This window comes from Meleagris gallopavo, chromosome 26 (assembly GCF_905368555.1).
Source record: "Meleagris gallopavo chromosome 26, MGAL_WU_HG_1.1, whole genome shotgun sequence".
NCBI classification, from domain to species: Eukaryota; Metazoa; Chordata; class Aves; order Galliformes; family Phasianidae; genus Meleagris; species Meleagris gallopavo.
In genome coordinates this window covers 546,372-560,973 of record NC_139429.1, presented here as the reverse complement: position 1 = coordinate 560,973, position 14,602 = coordinate 546,372, and the positions used below count along the sequence as shown (strand labels likewise).

The 14,602-nt window shown below is 50.4% G+C and overlaps 1 protein-coding gene across 3 annotated transcripts in view; it reads left to right on the top strand.

Moving 5' to 3' along the window:
- KIRREL3 (kirre like nephrin family adhesion molecule 3) overlaps positions 1-14,602 on the top strand; it is a 237,702-nt gene that overhangs the window by 177,463 nt on the left and 45,637 nt on the right. For all 3 annotated transcript variants that reach the window (XM_085209178.1, XM_085209177.1, XM_085209179.1), the window contains 2 exons: positions 10,998-11,147; positions 13,087-13,236. In XM_085209178.1, the coding sequence (XP_085065304.1) occupies positions 10,998-11,147; positions 13,087-13,236 (300 nt within the window). The remainder of the gene's footprint in view (positions 1-10,997; positions 11,148-13,086; positions 13,237-14,602) is intronic.

The following is a 14,602-nucleotide window of genomic DNA, read 5'->3' as shown; positions in this document are numbered from 1 at the left end:
AGGGCTGTAAGTGGGATCCTGGGCAGAGACAGGGGCTCCAACCACAGACCCGAGCAGTGTCAATGCTGGGGCTGTGTGTGCGTGTCCTTCTGTGCCCAGCATTTGCTCCCATTGGTATTTACTCAATCTATAAATGTATTAATGGGTCTCATCTGAAAATACATCCAGAGATAGAACTTGCAATGGGCTTTTTTTTTCCCTTTAACAAAGATGAAGGTTTTATATAGACAGGGGAAAGGGAAGGGAAGTGAAATGTTCGGTGACTAATGATCCTCATCAATATTCATGAGAGATGGTATGCATTTGGAGATTTAAAATAAAGGAAGGAAGAAAGGGAGAAAGGAATTGACTTCTCAAGAAGCTAAATGAAATATTTAGGCTGCCCTGGAGATAAATCTGCCTGCTCTTGGTCGCCATCAGCTCGGACCTGCGTTCGATTGAGCTCTCCAGGAAGAGCAGGAGCTGCCCGTGGAAGTTCCTGGAGCTGGATAGTGGGAAAGGGTCTTCTCCAAAGAGTGCTGCTGCACTGCACAGCTGCATGGGGGGGAAGGAGGGGAGGGGTCACCATCCCTGGGGGTGTCCAGAGCCATGGGGATGTGGAACTGAGGGATGTAGACACAGTGGGCTGGGGTTGGGGATCTCAGAGGACTTCTTTGACCTTAATGACTGATTCTTTTCTATGAGGCTGTGGTGCTCCAGAAGGCTCCATCCAGTGGTGAATGCCACATTGTGGAGGAGGTGCTTTATTTCTGTGGCATATCCATCCCTTGCTGCTCCTGAGTGCTCTCTCCCACCCCTCCCTTGTGCCACCGTTTCCCTCCCTGTCCTTCCTAGAGCAGATCACCCTGACTGTACCTAACGTGATGCTGCAATTTTAAACCTCCCCCAGTACTTGAAAATAGGCAGAGCAACTTGTTCCTTCCCCATTTTGATGTTCAGCCAGCTGTGGTGGGGAGAAAATCATCTGCAGGGAAAATGCCTGAAATAGGGCTTTGTCAGGAGGATCCTGCTTCAGATTTACATCACCATCAGCAGGGGACAGGATCACCGTGATCATAATCACCTGATTTAATTGCTGAAAGAGCATACCAGAAAGGCTTTCCCCTACCTTCTGCATTTCTCCTCTCCTGTATTTTTTCCACTTTCTGCACATTGCCCTTCTCTCTGCTCCAGGGCTGCTCCCTCTCCCTTCCCTGCCATCCCTTCCTCAAGTGACAGCTGTCCCACCCCCCAAGGTCGCTCGCCCTTGAGACCGCCGTTGATCTGTGCCCTGATAGAAGGGCTGAGTATTGACTTTGGCTTCAGCTTCATTACGAAGCAGCCTCATTTGTCAACTTGTTTGTTCCGAGAGCTGCTTGGGAGATGCAGTGCTACCCCAGCACCACTCCCTCCGTGAGGGTTGGCAGGCAAGGTCATTGCAAGTGGCCCTGCACCATCAGCTCCTCCTCATTAATTGATGTCACCGCACTTCGAGCAAGGTCAGATCCCAAAGGAGTCTGGGTGCTACGAGGCGTTGCAGGTGCACGATGTGAATCCAGCTGGGAACACGACACAGGGTGCTCCTGTGCAGCTCAGAGATGGGGCTCAGCCATCATGATGGTATCCTTATCAGCAGGGCGGGCGGGGAGGGCTAATTTCACTTGTCAGTTGTCATCAGGTAACTCATCTGCAGCGTTCTGGTTTTAATCCAAGTGGTCAAATGAGGTTAATCAAATAAGTTGCCTGGGCTCTTTTTCATTCCATTATTGGTGGGTAAATAATGCACTGACAGGTGTTGGTTTGTGACCTCTCTGTGTCGGGACCTGGGATGCTGGCAGGGTTCAGATATCGGCAGGGGACAAACAGCCTGCTGTCCCTTCAAAGGCCTCTTTTGGTGGGAACAGTCTTTCTCTAAAGACACGTGGGGTGGGTGAAGCTCCTGATGTGTCATTTGGCAGTTTTGATGATCTTAGAGGTCTTTTCCAACCTTACTGATTTGATGATTCTGTGGTCCCAGGGCTGTTTTGGCACACCTTCAGGAGGCACAGAGGGTCAGGGCAGTGCGGGAGGAATCCTGCTGGAAGGATTCCTCCCAGGTAGGGAAATCATGATGTGCTGCAGCTCTGAGCGCTGCATGCAGTGGAACCATCAGCCCTCTTTGCTCCCCGATGGCAAGTTTTTCCTAACCCCAGTGCTGTGCTGCAGGGGTTAATGCTGACGCAGTGCTGGGTTTGACGGCAGCCAGGAAGCTGAGGGAAAGATGTTCTCTGTGTTGCCACAGGCGCTTTACTTGGACATGCAGCAGGCTGCAGCCAGGCAGTGAGCAGGGAAGGGTACAGGCAGGGGGAAGGAAGGGCGCGGGGAGCAAGAGGAGGCGAATTTATATCATCTGGAGGAAGCTCAAGGGGAGACACAACCAGAGTCTATAAATACGTGCAGCCACAGAAACAAAGGGAGGGAATTATTCATGGCCTCAGAAGGCAGGAGGACAAGGAGCAGCGCCTGGAGAAGAAACAAGGGAAGTTTATCCTGGGTCTGGAGCAAGAGAGGGGCCTTTGAGGTCAGTGGTGTGATGGAGAAGGGGCCACATCATCTCTGTCCATGCAGCCTCTGGAGCTGCTTTCTCCCTCTGCCCAGCATTGCTTTGCAGCAGCTCCTCCTGTTCCCTCCCTGTGTGCTGGCAGGGTTATTCACATCGAAGGAGAGGCAGTGGGGTGCGTGGGGTGACCACGTGGCCCCCAGGACAGGGACACTCGGTCCCGGTGTGTGCCAGCACTGCCAGCCCGCGGCTCAGCACAAGTCATCTCTGATGAGTAACGCAGCCAATGAATGTCTGCCTGCGTGCATCTTCCTCCCCTGTAGAATAATTTAATGTTATCTCCGGGCCTCCTGCTCCTGAGATGAAGAGATTTGCTTCAAACCTGCAGCCCACAGCCACCACCATCGGTTTCAAACGTCATTAAGTTTCATTATAACAAATAAACACTGCAATGACATTTATAAGTTACCGGAGAGCACGGAAACGCAAATATGAAGCAGATAAACTGCATTTGATCCAAATAATTACTGCAGGCAATATCGAGCTGGGGCTGAGCTGGCAGCGGGGCCGAGTAATTTATGGGTGTCTGTATGGTGTGGGACCGTGTGCTGCATCTCACAGTGATGGAGCTGGAGCAGGTCTGCCCCCAGGTGCCTTTTCCCTTTGTTTTGACTCCTAGCTGAGCACCGCCTGCTCTCAGCTCCGGGCAGGGAATCCTTTACCGGTAAACCAGGTGGGAAAAAATCTCCCGTGGAAAAAAAAACCCTGATTTTGATGGCTTGGGTGATTTTGACTGTTTGTTGCATGAGTTCTGGCCAAAAGTCAGCTCGATGTGTAGAGGGAACACGTCATGTCCTAAGTGAGCATGTCAGGATGGAAAGCTTGTGTCCTGCAGGTGCGGTGCTCAGCCCAGGAGGGGGTTCAGCAGCAGCTGGGCTTATTGACAAGCATCTCTCATTACCTGCTAATTAACTCAGCAGGGCAGAATGTGCTTGTCATCCCTTGGACTGGGGTTTTGCCCAAGCACACCATTGGCTCTGCAGTGGGGCCTGTTGAAAAGGAGCCAAGAAAAAGAAGGAAAAAAAAAACAAAAAAAACCTGTGAAACCTTGTGTTTAAAAACATTTGAGCCCCCCCTGATGGGGATCAGGCAGAGAAGTCACAGCTGTGAAGGCACATCCCCATGCTGCTCCCAAGGGTGTGTGTGATGGAGAGTTTTCAGGGATGTGAACATTGACAGAATTCACACTTCTCTTCTTAAGTGGTTCTGGGTTGGGTTGGGTTAATACCAGGCAAAAAGCAGAACCTGGCTGTTGTGAGCACTGGCGCTGGTGGCTGTCCTCCAAAACACCTGGTTTCCCCCAGAAATTTCACTCCTTCCTCCTATCTGAGGAATAAATGCATTTTTTTGGCATTTTTGGGAGTCTAAGGATGTTGTGGCAGCAATGGTTCTTTGAGCAGGGAACAACTTTTCTTAGGCCTTTGTGTATGGATAGAAGTGAGTGAGGCTTCAGTGCCTTCCTTGGGTTGTGGGGATGGATGTGCAAGAAATGTTCCCTGCCCAACTGGTGCTCTGTTCCTTCTGTTCCTCTTGGCATCTCCTCCTCCTCTTCCCCCCAGCACCTTTTGTTGTGTATTCCACACACTTACCTTTAGAATTGAAACAAATTATTCTAAAGAACAGCCTGCATATGAATGTTGCATTTATATAAAAAAAAGGCAGTACACATATTTACAATTATTTCCGCTCGGAAAAATCCAAACAAACAATAATTATGGCAGAAAGTCGCTAATTCTCCCTCTGCTTCATCGTCAGACTTGCTAATTGGTGCAGCACAACCTGCAGCCATCTCACCTGCTCCTCGGGGGTCCCAAAGCCCACGTCATGTCGGGGCCCCCCAAGCAACAGGTTGGGGTTTCATGCAGCATTGCCTGTCAATGTCTCACTGCAAGAGTTTAGTTTTGGAGTAGCGGGTGGGAGATGGGAGGAGAATCCTGAGTGGTTTTGATATTAATAGCTGCATTTTCTGTTCTGAAGTGAATCTTCGTTTTGATTTCTCTCTACAACTCAAAGCCTGCAATAACAGATTGGGAAAGACGAGGACGGAAGCGAAGCATCGCACAACCCAGGGCGAGCTCTTTGGTCTGATTTTCCGCCCCATAGACTGCACAACTTGCTGCTTCTGCTCTTCCTGGGAGCTGAGCCAGCCTTTGAAATCTCCAAATCGTTTGTGAAATGGATTATTCATCCTCCTGCTCTTCCTACGCCCGAGCGTCCTGTGTGCCCTCTAACTCGGGGATGTGCTGAGATTTATGGGGCTGTGCTTCGGTGTGGGGCTGGGTGCGAGGCAGGGCTGAGAGGCAGGTCCTGGTGGATTTTATGAATAAATCCCACAGGATCATGTCAGGGAGATTTGGGAAGAGCAGTCACTTAGCTGTTTTAGAAGGAGAAGTCCCATCTTCTCCCTTGCATGTTAAAGCTGTGCTCACGGGTATCCTGTACTGCAGCTGAGCCCCTGGCCCCTTTGCTTTGCATGGCACCGCTGCCGGTTTGCAGTGCAGGGAGCCTTCCTTTGTCCCTGCCCCAGCAACATACCTCTATCTCCAGCCCAGCAACAGCTCTGCATGCCGCAGAGCTCTCGTTGTTCTTCCTCTGTCAGTCCATCCAACAGAAGGTGACGCTCGTGCTCTGTGGGGCAGTGGATACACACTGCAGTGATGGAGCAGAGGAGCCTGAAAGTTCAGTGCAGCCCTGTCCCTAAGGTCGGGGTGAGAAGTGCTCTGTGCAAGCTGTGTTCTCTCCCTCCTCGATGCAGCCCATTAGTTTGTTTTCTATCAGTGCAGCACCGCAAACGGGCATTTAATCTCCCAAGAGGTAATTCTCAGTGCTGGTGCTGGGGGGACGTTGCCAATAAATATCCCTTGGTAAATGTACACTTACACCTTTCCCAATTGGTAGCTAATAAGAGAGCAGACGATGACATTTCAGCCCTTTCTGCATGGCTGACCAAACTGCTGGCGGTGACTTTGAAAGCAGTGCTGGGATTTCATGTGGGTATCAAAGCGAGCGCAGCGCTCGGCAGTTCAGATCTCTCGCCTGTGTGACTAATAGACAAAAAGATTTCTAAAAGGTCCAATGTCTTACTCGCAACGTCTGCGTCTCCTGTCTGGAGCTGCTTAGTGGACACGGTGGGATGCAGATGTTTTCTGTAAGCAGCATTTGGGGAACAGTGGAGAGAGCTCAGGTTTGCTTGAAGATGGGCCCAAGAGACAAAGGGCTGTGCCAGGAGCAAAGTGTGGTCCTCATGCTGAACTCCAGAGGTAGCATAGATGGGGACACGGCTGGAGGGGGCACAGGGTGGCTGTGCCACTTGGTGACCCATCCCTGGGCCGTGGGGTGGCAGTGGGGCTGACTTCTTCCTTCAGGCTGAAAAATTCAGCATGCCGAAGCCACGTGAGCTGTGTTTACGCAGACAAACTAAAAAAGGCCAAACTGACATTTTTGTTCAAACAGATTTATTTTTTTTCCCTCCAGGGAAACAAAACAAAATAATGGAAAGCTTTGCGCAAGTGAGGAGCTCGGGCTGCGGCTGATTTCCTACCATAGAGCAGGAGGGCAGGGCAGGGCATGGCTCTGGCTGTCCTCACAGTGTGTCTCCTTCTGGGGGCTGCTCCTTGTCCCAGAACGCAGCCATAGCTTCATTGGTGGAATTCAGCTCTCCTGCCTGGGGCCAGTCTGTCTTTCAGTCCCACAGAGGCACAAGAAAAGCATGGTCCTGTACTGAGAAAATCCTTGCTATGCCCCAGAGCATCCTTGGAATGCTTCTCCAGGTGGCACCTCTCACTGGGGGCAATTGGAGGAGAGGCACGTTGGTGACCGGGGACCACAATGAGGGAACATGGCACTGCCATGTGAGTGACAGCTCCTGAGAGCGCTGTAAATAATGGAACACTTTTGTCCGTCTGCTTTTCCCAGCCATTGAAAAATCAATGTGGGCGCGTGCTGTGCAGCGCGATGCTGTCCTGTGGGGAGCGAGGTGGCCTTGGCTCCCAATTAGGACCCATGATGTGGGCAGACCTAGCATTTATCATGGGGTCAATAGAAGGGTGGGGATACGAATAGGAGATTATTAACTGCTGGAAAATGGGGATGGAGCCCTCTTTTAGGCATGTCCTGCTGCATCCACTCCTGATATATGCTGAGCCAGCATCATCATGTTGTGATGTCCCTGGTCCAAAGAGGCAAGAGAAGTTGGACTCAATGACCTCTATGGGTCCCTTCCAGCTCGGGATAGTCAGTGATTCAAAGAGGGACCTCCTACGATGGTTTCTGGGCTTCAGTTCTCCTGTAGCAGAGGCAGGACAGCCCCTTGCTCACCTTCAGCCATGCAGCGCTAGCTCTGCATCAAGGGATGAGGAAGGCATCCCACCACCCCTGTCTGCATCCTTTCATTTCAAACAGTTCCGTTTCTACCAGTTCTCCTTCAGCACTTCTATCCCCTCCTCGACAAAAAGAGCTAATTCTTTTCAAAACACAATGGAAATTCAAAGCTCTGCTTACATAAAAGCAGCCATGGTGTCTCCATTTCTAATGAGTCATTGTTCCCTCTGCAAGTCCCTTGCTTCTTATTACAATACTCACTTCTCTTGGGTAATGAAAATTTAACTATCCGCTGTTCCCGCTTGTCTCTTCTCTTCTTGCAGCACGTCTGCTTTGTGCACAGGGGGCTGCAAGTGGAAATCATTCAGGCAAGGACTGGTGCAAACATTGCAGCCCTCAGAGGGCCGAGGGAGCGAGGAGCTGCTGCAGGCACTGGGGCTGGGCTGTGTGCTGTGAAGTGCCTCTTCTGGGCTGCCAGCGGGTTTGGGTTCTTGGCACTGCATGGGGATGTTGGGGCTCCTCTGGAAGTGCTGCAGTGGTAGCGATGTGATTTCCCTTGGAAGCCCCAAACGTCGCGGAGTATCGGTCTTTGTTTGAGAGAACAAGGCAACGTTACAGAGCAGCACTGAAAAACAGGAGCCACAGGTGCAAAATCCATTAAGGAAATATAAAGAGTTCTAAAGTGGTTCTCTTTCTTTTTTTTTTTTTTCCCCTCTCTCTTTTTTCTTACACTTTTATGACATGCTTGTGACTTCATAAGGCTCCTGCTTGTCATTTTTGAAAGCAGGGTTAGCGTTGCTGCCAGCTCGCTGTTCACAGCAGGTGCTTTATTCTCCCGTTTTGTTCCCAGCATTTAGGATTTCAATAGCTGCAGAAGTGCCCCCTGCTTTGGCCTTCAAGAGATTCCCCCAGGAGGGCAGGAGGTGGCCGGGCTGCAGCGCTCGCAATGTCCCGACTGCAGACTGTTCCTCAGGCCATGCAGCAAAGTCAGCAGCCAGCAGGGGACCTGGGCACAAAGGGTCCCTGGCACCTTTCTTGCTGCCAAAGCCCGCAGACCCAACACTGGGACCCAGGAGGCATGGTTAGCATCTTGTCTGCACACCCCTTGGTGGGGTTTTTTGAGGGTCTTTTTCTCTAGAGGTTGGCTTTGGCTCCAGGCTCTGCAAGGATTTAGGGTTGGCTTGTATTTAAAACCAGACTTCTATGGCGAATGCTGTTCAGTGCCCAGATGGGGCATGGAAAGGTTGTGGGAAATAGGACTTCTTGTGGACCTGCAGCATCTCATGTGATGGATGAAATCATAGAGCCAGAGGATGGTTTGGGGTGGAAGGGTCATCCAGTCCCAACCCCTTCCAGTGTCCATTCTGTTTTGGCTTTGGCACAGCAGAGCTCTGCTCTGAAGCCCAACTGCCACTTAATAATTATGCTGTAGAAGTTCACGGGGATGAAAAAGCCAAAGTGGAGCATTTCAGCCCATTTCCTTGCAGCTGAAACCACTCACCCTGCGTTTGTAAATCATCCTTTCCCAATTTCCCTGTTTCCAGCTATTTTCTGTCAAGCATCTTATCTCCTTTAAAACTTTCTGCAAATTACTTGTTCCTTTGACATTAAGACATAAGACGGCTAAAAGCTGCATCGCGAGCAGCCCTCTGATCTCCCAAACCCAGTTAAACCCAGTAATCACACATTAAGCTGATTTGAAAGCGAGTTGAGCTCTGCCTTTGGTACTTCTTTTTTTTTTTTTTTTTTTGGCTTTTTTTGGGCTTTTTTACAGAGCAGTGTGGAGCGGGGCTGGGCCGGGTGCTGCTCTCTGTGTTCCTCCCCTCTCCCTCCTCTGCTGCCACCGTCACTCAGCCCCGAGATGGATCCATGTGCAAGAAAGGTTCCCACCGACCGTTTTTCACACTGAGCAAACAGAGGGAAGGGCAGGACAGCAGACATATGCTGTGTTCTCACTCTAATTTCCCATGGCCGTCAGCTGCTTTCTAAAACAAATCAAGAAAGGGAAAAGGGAAAAAAAAACAAAAACCATCACAAAAATGGCTTCATTTCCAACAGCAATTACCAAACGAAGCCTCTGCTTAATGGGCATTTTCAGGGGGCACAGCCACCACTTTGCACTGCTCCTTTCTCATTACGGCTCTTGCAGCTCCCAGCTGACAAGCTGATAATTCTGGTTGATAAAATGAACTTTGTTTGGTCATTGCTGCATTCCAGTGCTGTCCCTGCTTGCCCGGCTTACTTAGAGAATGATTGGGATTATGGAGTGAGCCATGGAACATAGGGAGTGGGTGGGAAATGGGGATTTCAACAAACAAAAGGCAGAGTGCTCACTGCGTTCTGCCTCCTCTCCTGATCTCCTTTCTCCCATCCCTGCTTTTCCCGTTATTTCAGTGTTGTGCATTCAAACTGCAGAGCTGTTAATACTTCCTATGAAATCTCTGCATCCCAGTTCAGATGAGCGCACGTTTCTGGTGGTGCTGGGGCTCAGGGTGATTGTAGTGTGTCCCAGCAGGACAGTGTCAGGGCAAGAAGGATGGCTTTCAGGTGAAGGAGGGGAGATCTAGTGAGATGTGATGCAGAGGGCAGTGGAGCCCCATCCCTGCAGGTGCCCTGGGCAGCCTGAGCTGGGGGTTGGGGCTGTGAGGAGCCAGAACTCTGTGATTTGATGACTCTGTGAGCCAGCATCTCCCATGGCTGCTGTGGTTGGATGTGTGTAGCACAGCGTCATGCTGAGGTCCAGCACCGGGACCTCTTGGAGCCCCCATGATGAAAATCAGGCTGCCCTTCAAGCGTGGGACTGGTGGAGCCTCTGAAATACCTCGGAATAAGGTGCTGCAGTGCATCTGAATTCACAAAAATTTCCTCAGAGCTTTTCAATCTGCTGTATTGAACTGGTAGAAATCCCCAAAGGATGGCTCTGCTCCTTCCCAAGTATCCTCAGCTGGCTGAGAGCAAGTCAAGCTGCAATAAATTAAGTGAAATATAAGTATTCACATTGGGAGCTTAGGCTGGTTTAGCTGCACGAGTTGGAAAACGACTGAGCTTTGCAGCTTTGCCCTGTAGGCAAGGCCCAGCAACTCATTTGGAAACAAGTTTAGTTGCGAGAACTTGTGTCACACTTAACCTTGGTTTAGGATTAATCATCAGTCAACGATTAAATTGAGTTAATGCAAATTAGGATTGAATTGATCTAGGGTGGTTCGTGTGGAAGCTGTCCTAGTTTTAACGCATTGATTTTGAAGCACCTTTTCCAGCAGCCCGGTGTGATGTGGGGTATTGAGCTGTCATTGAGCTCTGGGTGTGAGTTTCTTGTTCTGTGCTTGTTCCAGAGCAATAATTAACACCCAGCAGGGCTCCTGAATGCTGAAGCCCCAAGGTGGCACAGCGAGGGGCAGTCCAATTGCTCTGATCTCTTTTTGAATCTCTCCCTTCCCACGACTGAGCACGACTCAGATGCTCAGCAAACACAAATCACCGTCCTCCAACGTGCCCAAACACCAAAGGATCAGCCTAAAATTGGGTAGGAGTGGGGTATTTAAGCCTTCAGCATCAAATAGCAGTGCTGCATCCCTGCACAGCTCTCTGGGATAGCCTAGGTTTGGTTCAGGGATGCCTTGCAGGCATTTCTTCTTGCTTTTGTGCTATTTTCTTCACAGGATGCCAGAGGTAGGTGTCAGCATTCACACCTCGCCCGACTGCAAAGCAGAACACTCATTTTGGGGGGAAAAAAAAAAAAGAGATTTAACACCCAGAATGGATTTCAGTCATGACAAAGCGAAGGAACGATGATGAATTTCAAGGAGTGAAAATAAAACATAATGCCAGCACTTAGCGCACCCTGATGGGAAACGGGTTGGAGTGAACCAGCAAGGTTCTCGTGGAAAATGAGATGCTCTGCCCCCTCAGGAGGTGTGAGACATCTCCATGGTGCAGAGGTGTCCCAAAGTCTTGGAGCAATCACTGCATCCTTAGGGGATCATAGAACCGTAACCACAGAGCAGTTGGGTTGGAATTCAGCCCCATGCGGTCTGGGGCTGCTGCACCCCGAGGTGCCGCCGGGGTCTGACAGCCTCGTCCTCTCTCGTCCCCTCTCCAGGTCAAGCATCCTCCTTCACGCAGCAGCCCCAGGACCAGGTGGTGATCGCTGGGCAGCCCGTGACGCTGCTGTGTGCCATCCCCGAGTACAATGGCATTGTGCTGTGGATCAAGGACGGGCTCGCCCTCGGCGTCGGACGGGATCTCTCCAGTAAGTGGTGGCACTGCGGTGCCCAAGCAGGAGATGCTGCCTGGGAGCAGAGCTCAAGCCCTTACGTTGTCATTAATGGCAGGTCAGGGTAATAGATGTTAGGGAACACCTCTGGAAAAATAAGAAGGAAATGAGTGCTTGCCGCAGGTGAAAGCCATTTCTCTTTAATGGCCTCAAAACAAATATTTGTTTTGAGAATAATGAGTGTTCTCACTGGAACTGCAGAACCCTCTGGCTGCACCCACACGAGTGTTCAGATTTGGAATGAGCAAAGCCTTGGCTGTGGCTCGAGGCTGGGCAGCTGGTTTCCCACAGGTGGGGGAAGGAGATGTCCTGTTCCCAAAACCGGGCTGAAATGCTTCATAAGCACTGACAGTGCCTGTTTTGGCTTTGTCAAAAAAAGAAGTGGTGTTTGGATAAATGTATTTATTGAGATCCAGCAGAGCCCTCAAATCACAGTTTGGTAATAAAGCTCCTCAGATTTCTCATTATTTAATCCCGCTGTATGGCACTGCAAATGGTTTTCTTGCCACTGGAGAAGACTGGAGTAACTGTGGAGTAGAGATCCAATTTATCCTATATATTTTGCTGAAAAATGCAGTTTTTTTTTTAAATATTTCCCCAAAATGAAGGGGAAAGGCTCACTTGAGAGTCAGGAGCCTGCACCCTGCTGTGCAGAGCCAGCGTCAGCCAGAAACCAATGGAGAAATCATGGTTCTTGATCCCCAGGGGCCCTGCTCGCCTCTCAGGAGAATGCTGCTTTTTCTTCTCTTTGTGTTTTTGTTTTTTAAAAATATGTATAATTATCCATTTGCCTGAGTGAGCAGTCCCTTCTTCAGGTGTTTTTCAAAGCTCAGTGCCTCAGCTCTTACCCACAGCAGAGCTGATCCTTCCCTACAAGACCTTGCAGCACGGATGGGTGACAGCAGCTCTGCTGAAGTATGTGGCTCATGTGAACAACTTCCACAATTAGCAGAGCTGGGGCTGCTTTAGCAAGAGGAACTGCCAGCTCGTGTGCTGCCGGCTCAGCCAGTCATCTAATTAGCTAAATACAAACAAACCCATCATTTGTATTTCTTGCGGTTCAGGAGAGCAAATCCTGCTGCTGAAAGCTTGCGAAACAACAAAAACACAGGAGCGTGCCAGGCTGCCTGCACGGCACTGAGCATCAATCAGCAGCACAAGGAGGGGTGGATGCACTGATGGCCGCTTTCCTTCCGTGGTGCTCCGGGTGTCACACAGGCATGCAGAGGGCAGGCTGCTCCTTGGAGGCCGTGCCCAAGCTTTGCACAGACCAAACTTGGCAGTGCCATAGAATCACAGCCTGGGTGGACTGGAAGAGACCTCACAGCTCCTCAACCCCATTCCTGCCATGGGATGGATGCCCCTCTTGGGCTCCTCCAGGGATGGATGAGGCACCCACTTCTCAAGCCCCTTTGGATGGCATCCCTTCCTTCTGCTGTGTCAGCTGCAGCGCTCGGTTTGGTGTCCTACGCAAACTGTGAGGGCACATGATCTCACTGTGTAGATAATTAACAAAGATGATGAAGAGCAGCATTTGTGGAAATCTCAGAGGATTTCAGCCCAACCACAAACACAGCATAAGGAATAAGAAATCCCATGGTAGGCCTGGGAGGGCAGGGAAGTAAGTGGTCCTAAATCAGGGGATGCATTCACATCCCAGTGCTCTGCAGTCTGCTCTTGGCACATTGAGTTTTGGGTTTCTCGTGGCTTTGCAAGGATAGCCCAAGGTCAGGTTTGACCCATTTGTCAACCAGGATTCTCTCTTGCTCCGGCTGCATTTTGCTCCTTGGAAAACAAAGGCAAGCCCTGGGCTATGCCAATCCCATTCTTTCCTTAGGGATTTCATCTAATTGGGTAAAACCTGGGCTTGGGATGTCGCTGGAAGCTCATCTGTCTCATGCTTTGCATCCTGCAGGCTACCCGCGCTACCTGGTTGTAGGAGACCATCTGTCTGGAGAGCATCACTTGAAAATCCTGAGGGCTGACCTCCAGGATGACGCCGTCTATGAGTGTCAAGCCATCCAAGCAGCGATCCGATCCCGACCGGCCCGGCTGACCGTCCTTGGTAGGTCTGCTGTTCCCATCACTCACAGTTTTTTTGTGGGTTTTCTGTCCTCAGTTGCAAAATGTTTTGTTTCTGAGTCAGGACAACTGGAAAAGAGTCTGTGGTGAGAGCAATATACAGTGATCCCAAAAGTGATAGCACAGGGAGCAGAGCAGTTGTGAATGAGTAGCGTGGGCATGGAGTTTAGTACTTCAGCTCTACAAATACAGGGGCACTCACACACATGTAAGGATGTCGGTGGTGTAGCAGAGATGCTGTTTCACAGCATGAAGCAGTGATGGAGCACCTGGTGGGAAGGCAGGGCCAGCCCAGGGCAGCTCAGGTGCATGCAATGCACTGAGTGATGGAAGGGCTGCAGCCAGGATCCATCCCTTCCAGCCCTCACTTAAGGGTTGGCAGTGGAGGTGATGTGATCTTGCTGGAGATCCCTGGCTGAGACCTTCCAAAGGTAAGTGGCTTTTTTTCCTTGATTTCTGCACCTCTGGCTGCTGCTAAGGTACTGGTTCTGTCTGCAGGTGTGTCATCAGTATCCGAGAAAACAAGTTGTCATTTCTGGTCTGAGGTGTTCCCTCCACCACTCTGTCCAGTCCCTACCCTCAGCCTCCCCCGATGCATCTTCTCTCCTCCCTGGCCTGCTGACATTGTTGGTTTCCATTTGACCCGTCCTTCTGCTGAGTGAAGCAGCAGCTCTAAGCCCTAGCATGGCCCCATATGGGAATGAAGCCTCCATCAGCCCCTACAAGCTGTGCCTCCTCCTTCTGCTGCGAAGTCAGGAGACGTTACTGGAGCCAGACAAAAGAAATAATGTTATTTAATTAGAGCTAAAGATTTCAAAACTAATTTAGTCCCAGGGAGCACAGGCGTACGTCAGTGCTCTGAGCGTTGATTGAGCAGAGAGATGCTTTTGTGGATCAAAAGGAAATCGTTATTATCTTTGGGGTTATGGAATGTGTTGAATAGATGGTAGTTAATGTTTATGTGCGTATACATGTAGCTGCTAATTGGTACATTTACCTAAGATGTTCGGCAACTTATGTTTGCAGCATGTTTTCCTTTTAGGAAAATTAAAGTTAGAGCACGTTCAGAGTAAACCCAATCAATGAGAGGATGGGGCTCTGCATCCCACTGGTTCCATTGCTCTCGCTGGTTCCCGTTGTTCCCGCTGGATGTGTGCCTGCAGATGTTCTGAGGAATCTTAGGGTGGCCAGGGGGGTGGGAGGGAGCACAAAGTGGGAAGTTGCTTCCATCCATTGCCCAGCTGGTGAGAGCTGGCACTGTCTCCTGGCACTTGGCTGTGGTAGCCATGGGCAGTGTGTATGTGTGGTGCTCTCAGGAGGCCAAGCATGGGTTTGTACAGTTGGGTTGT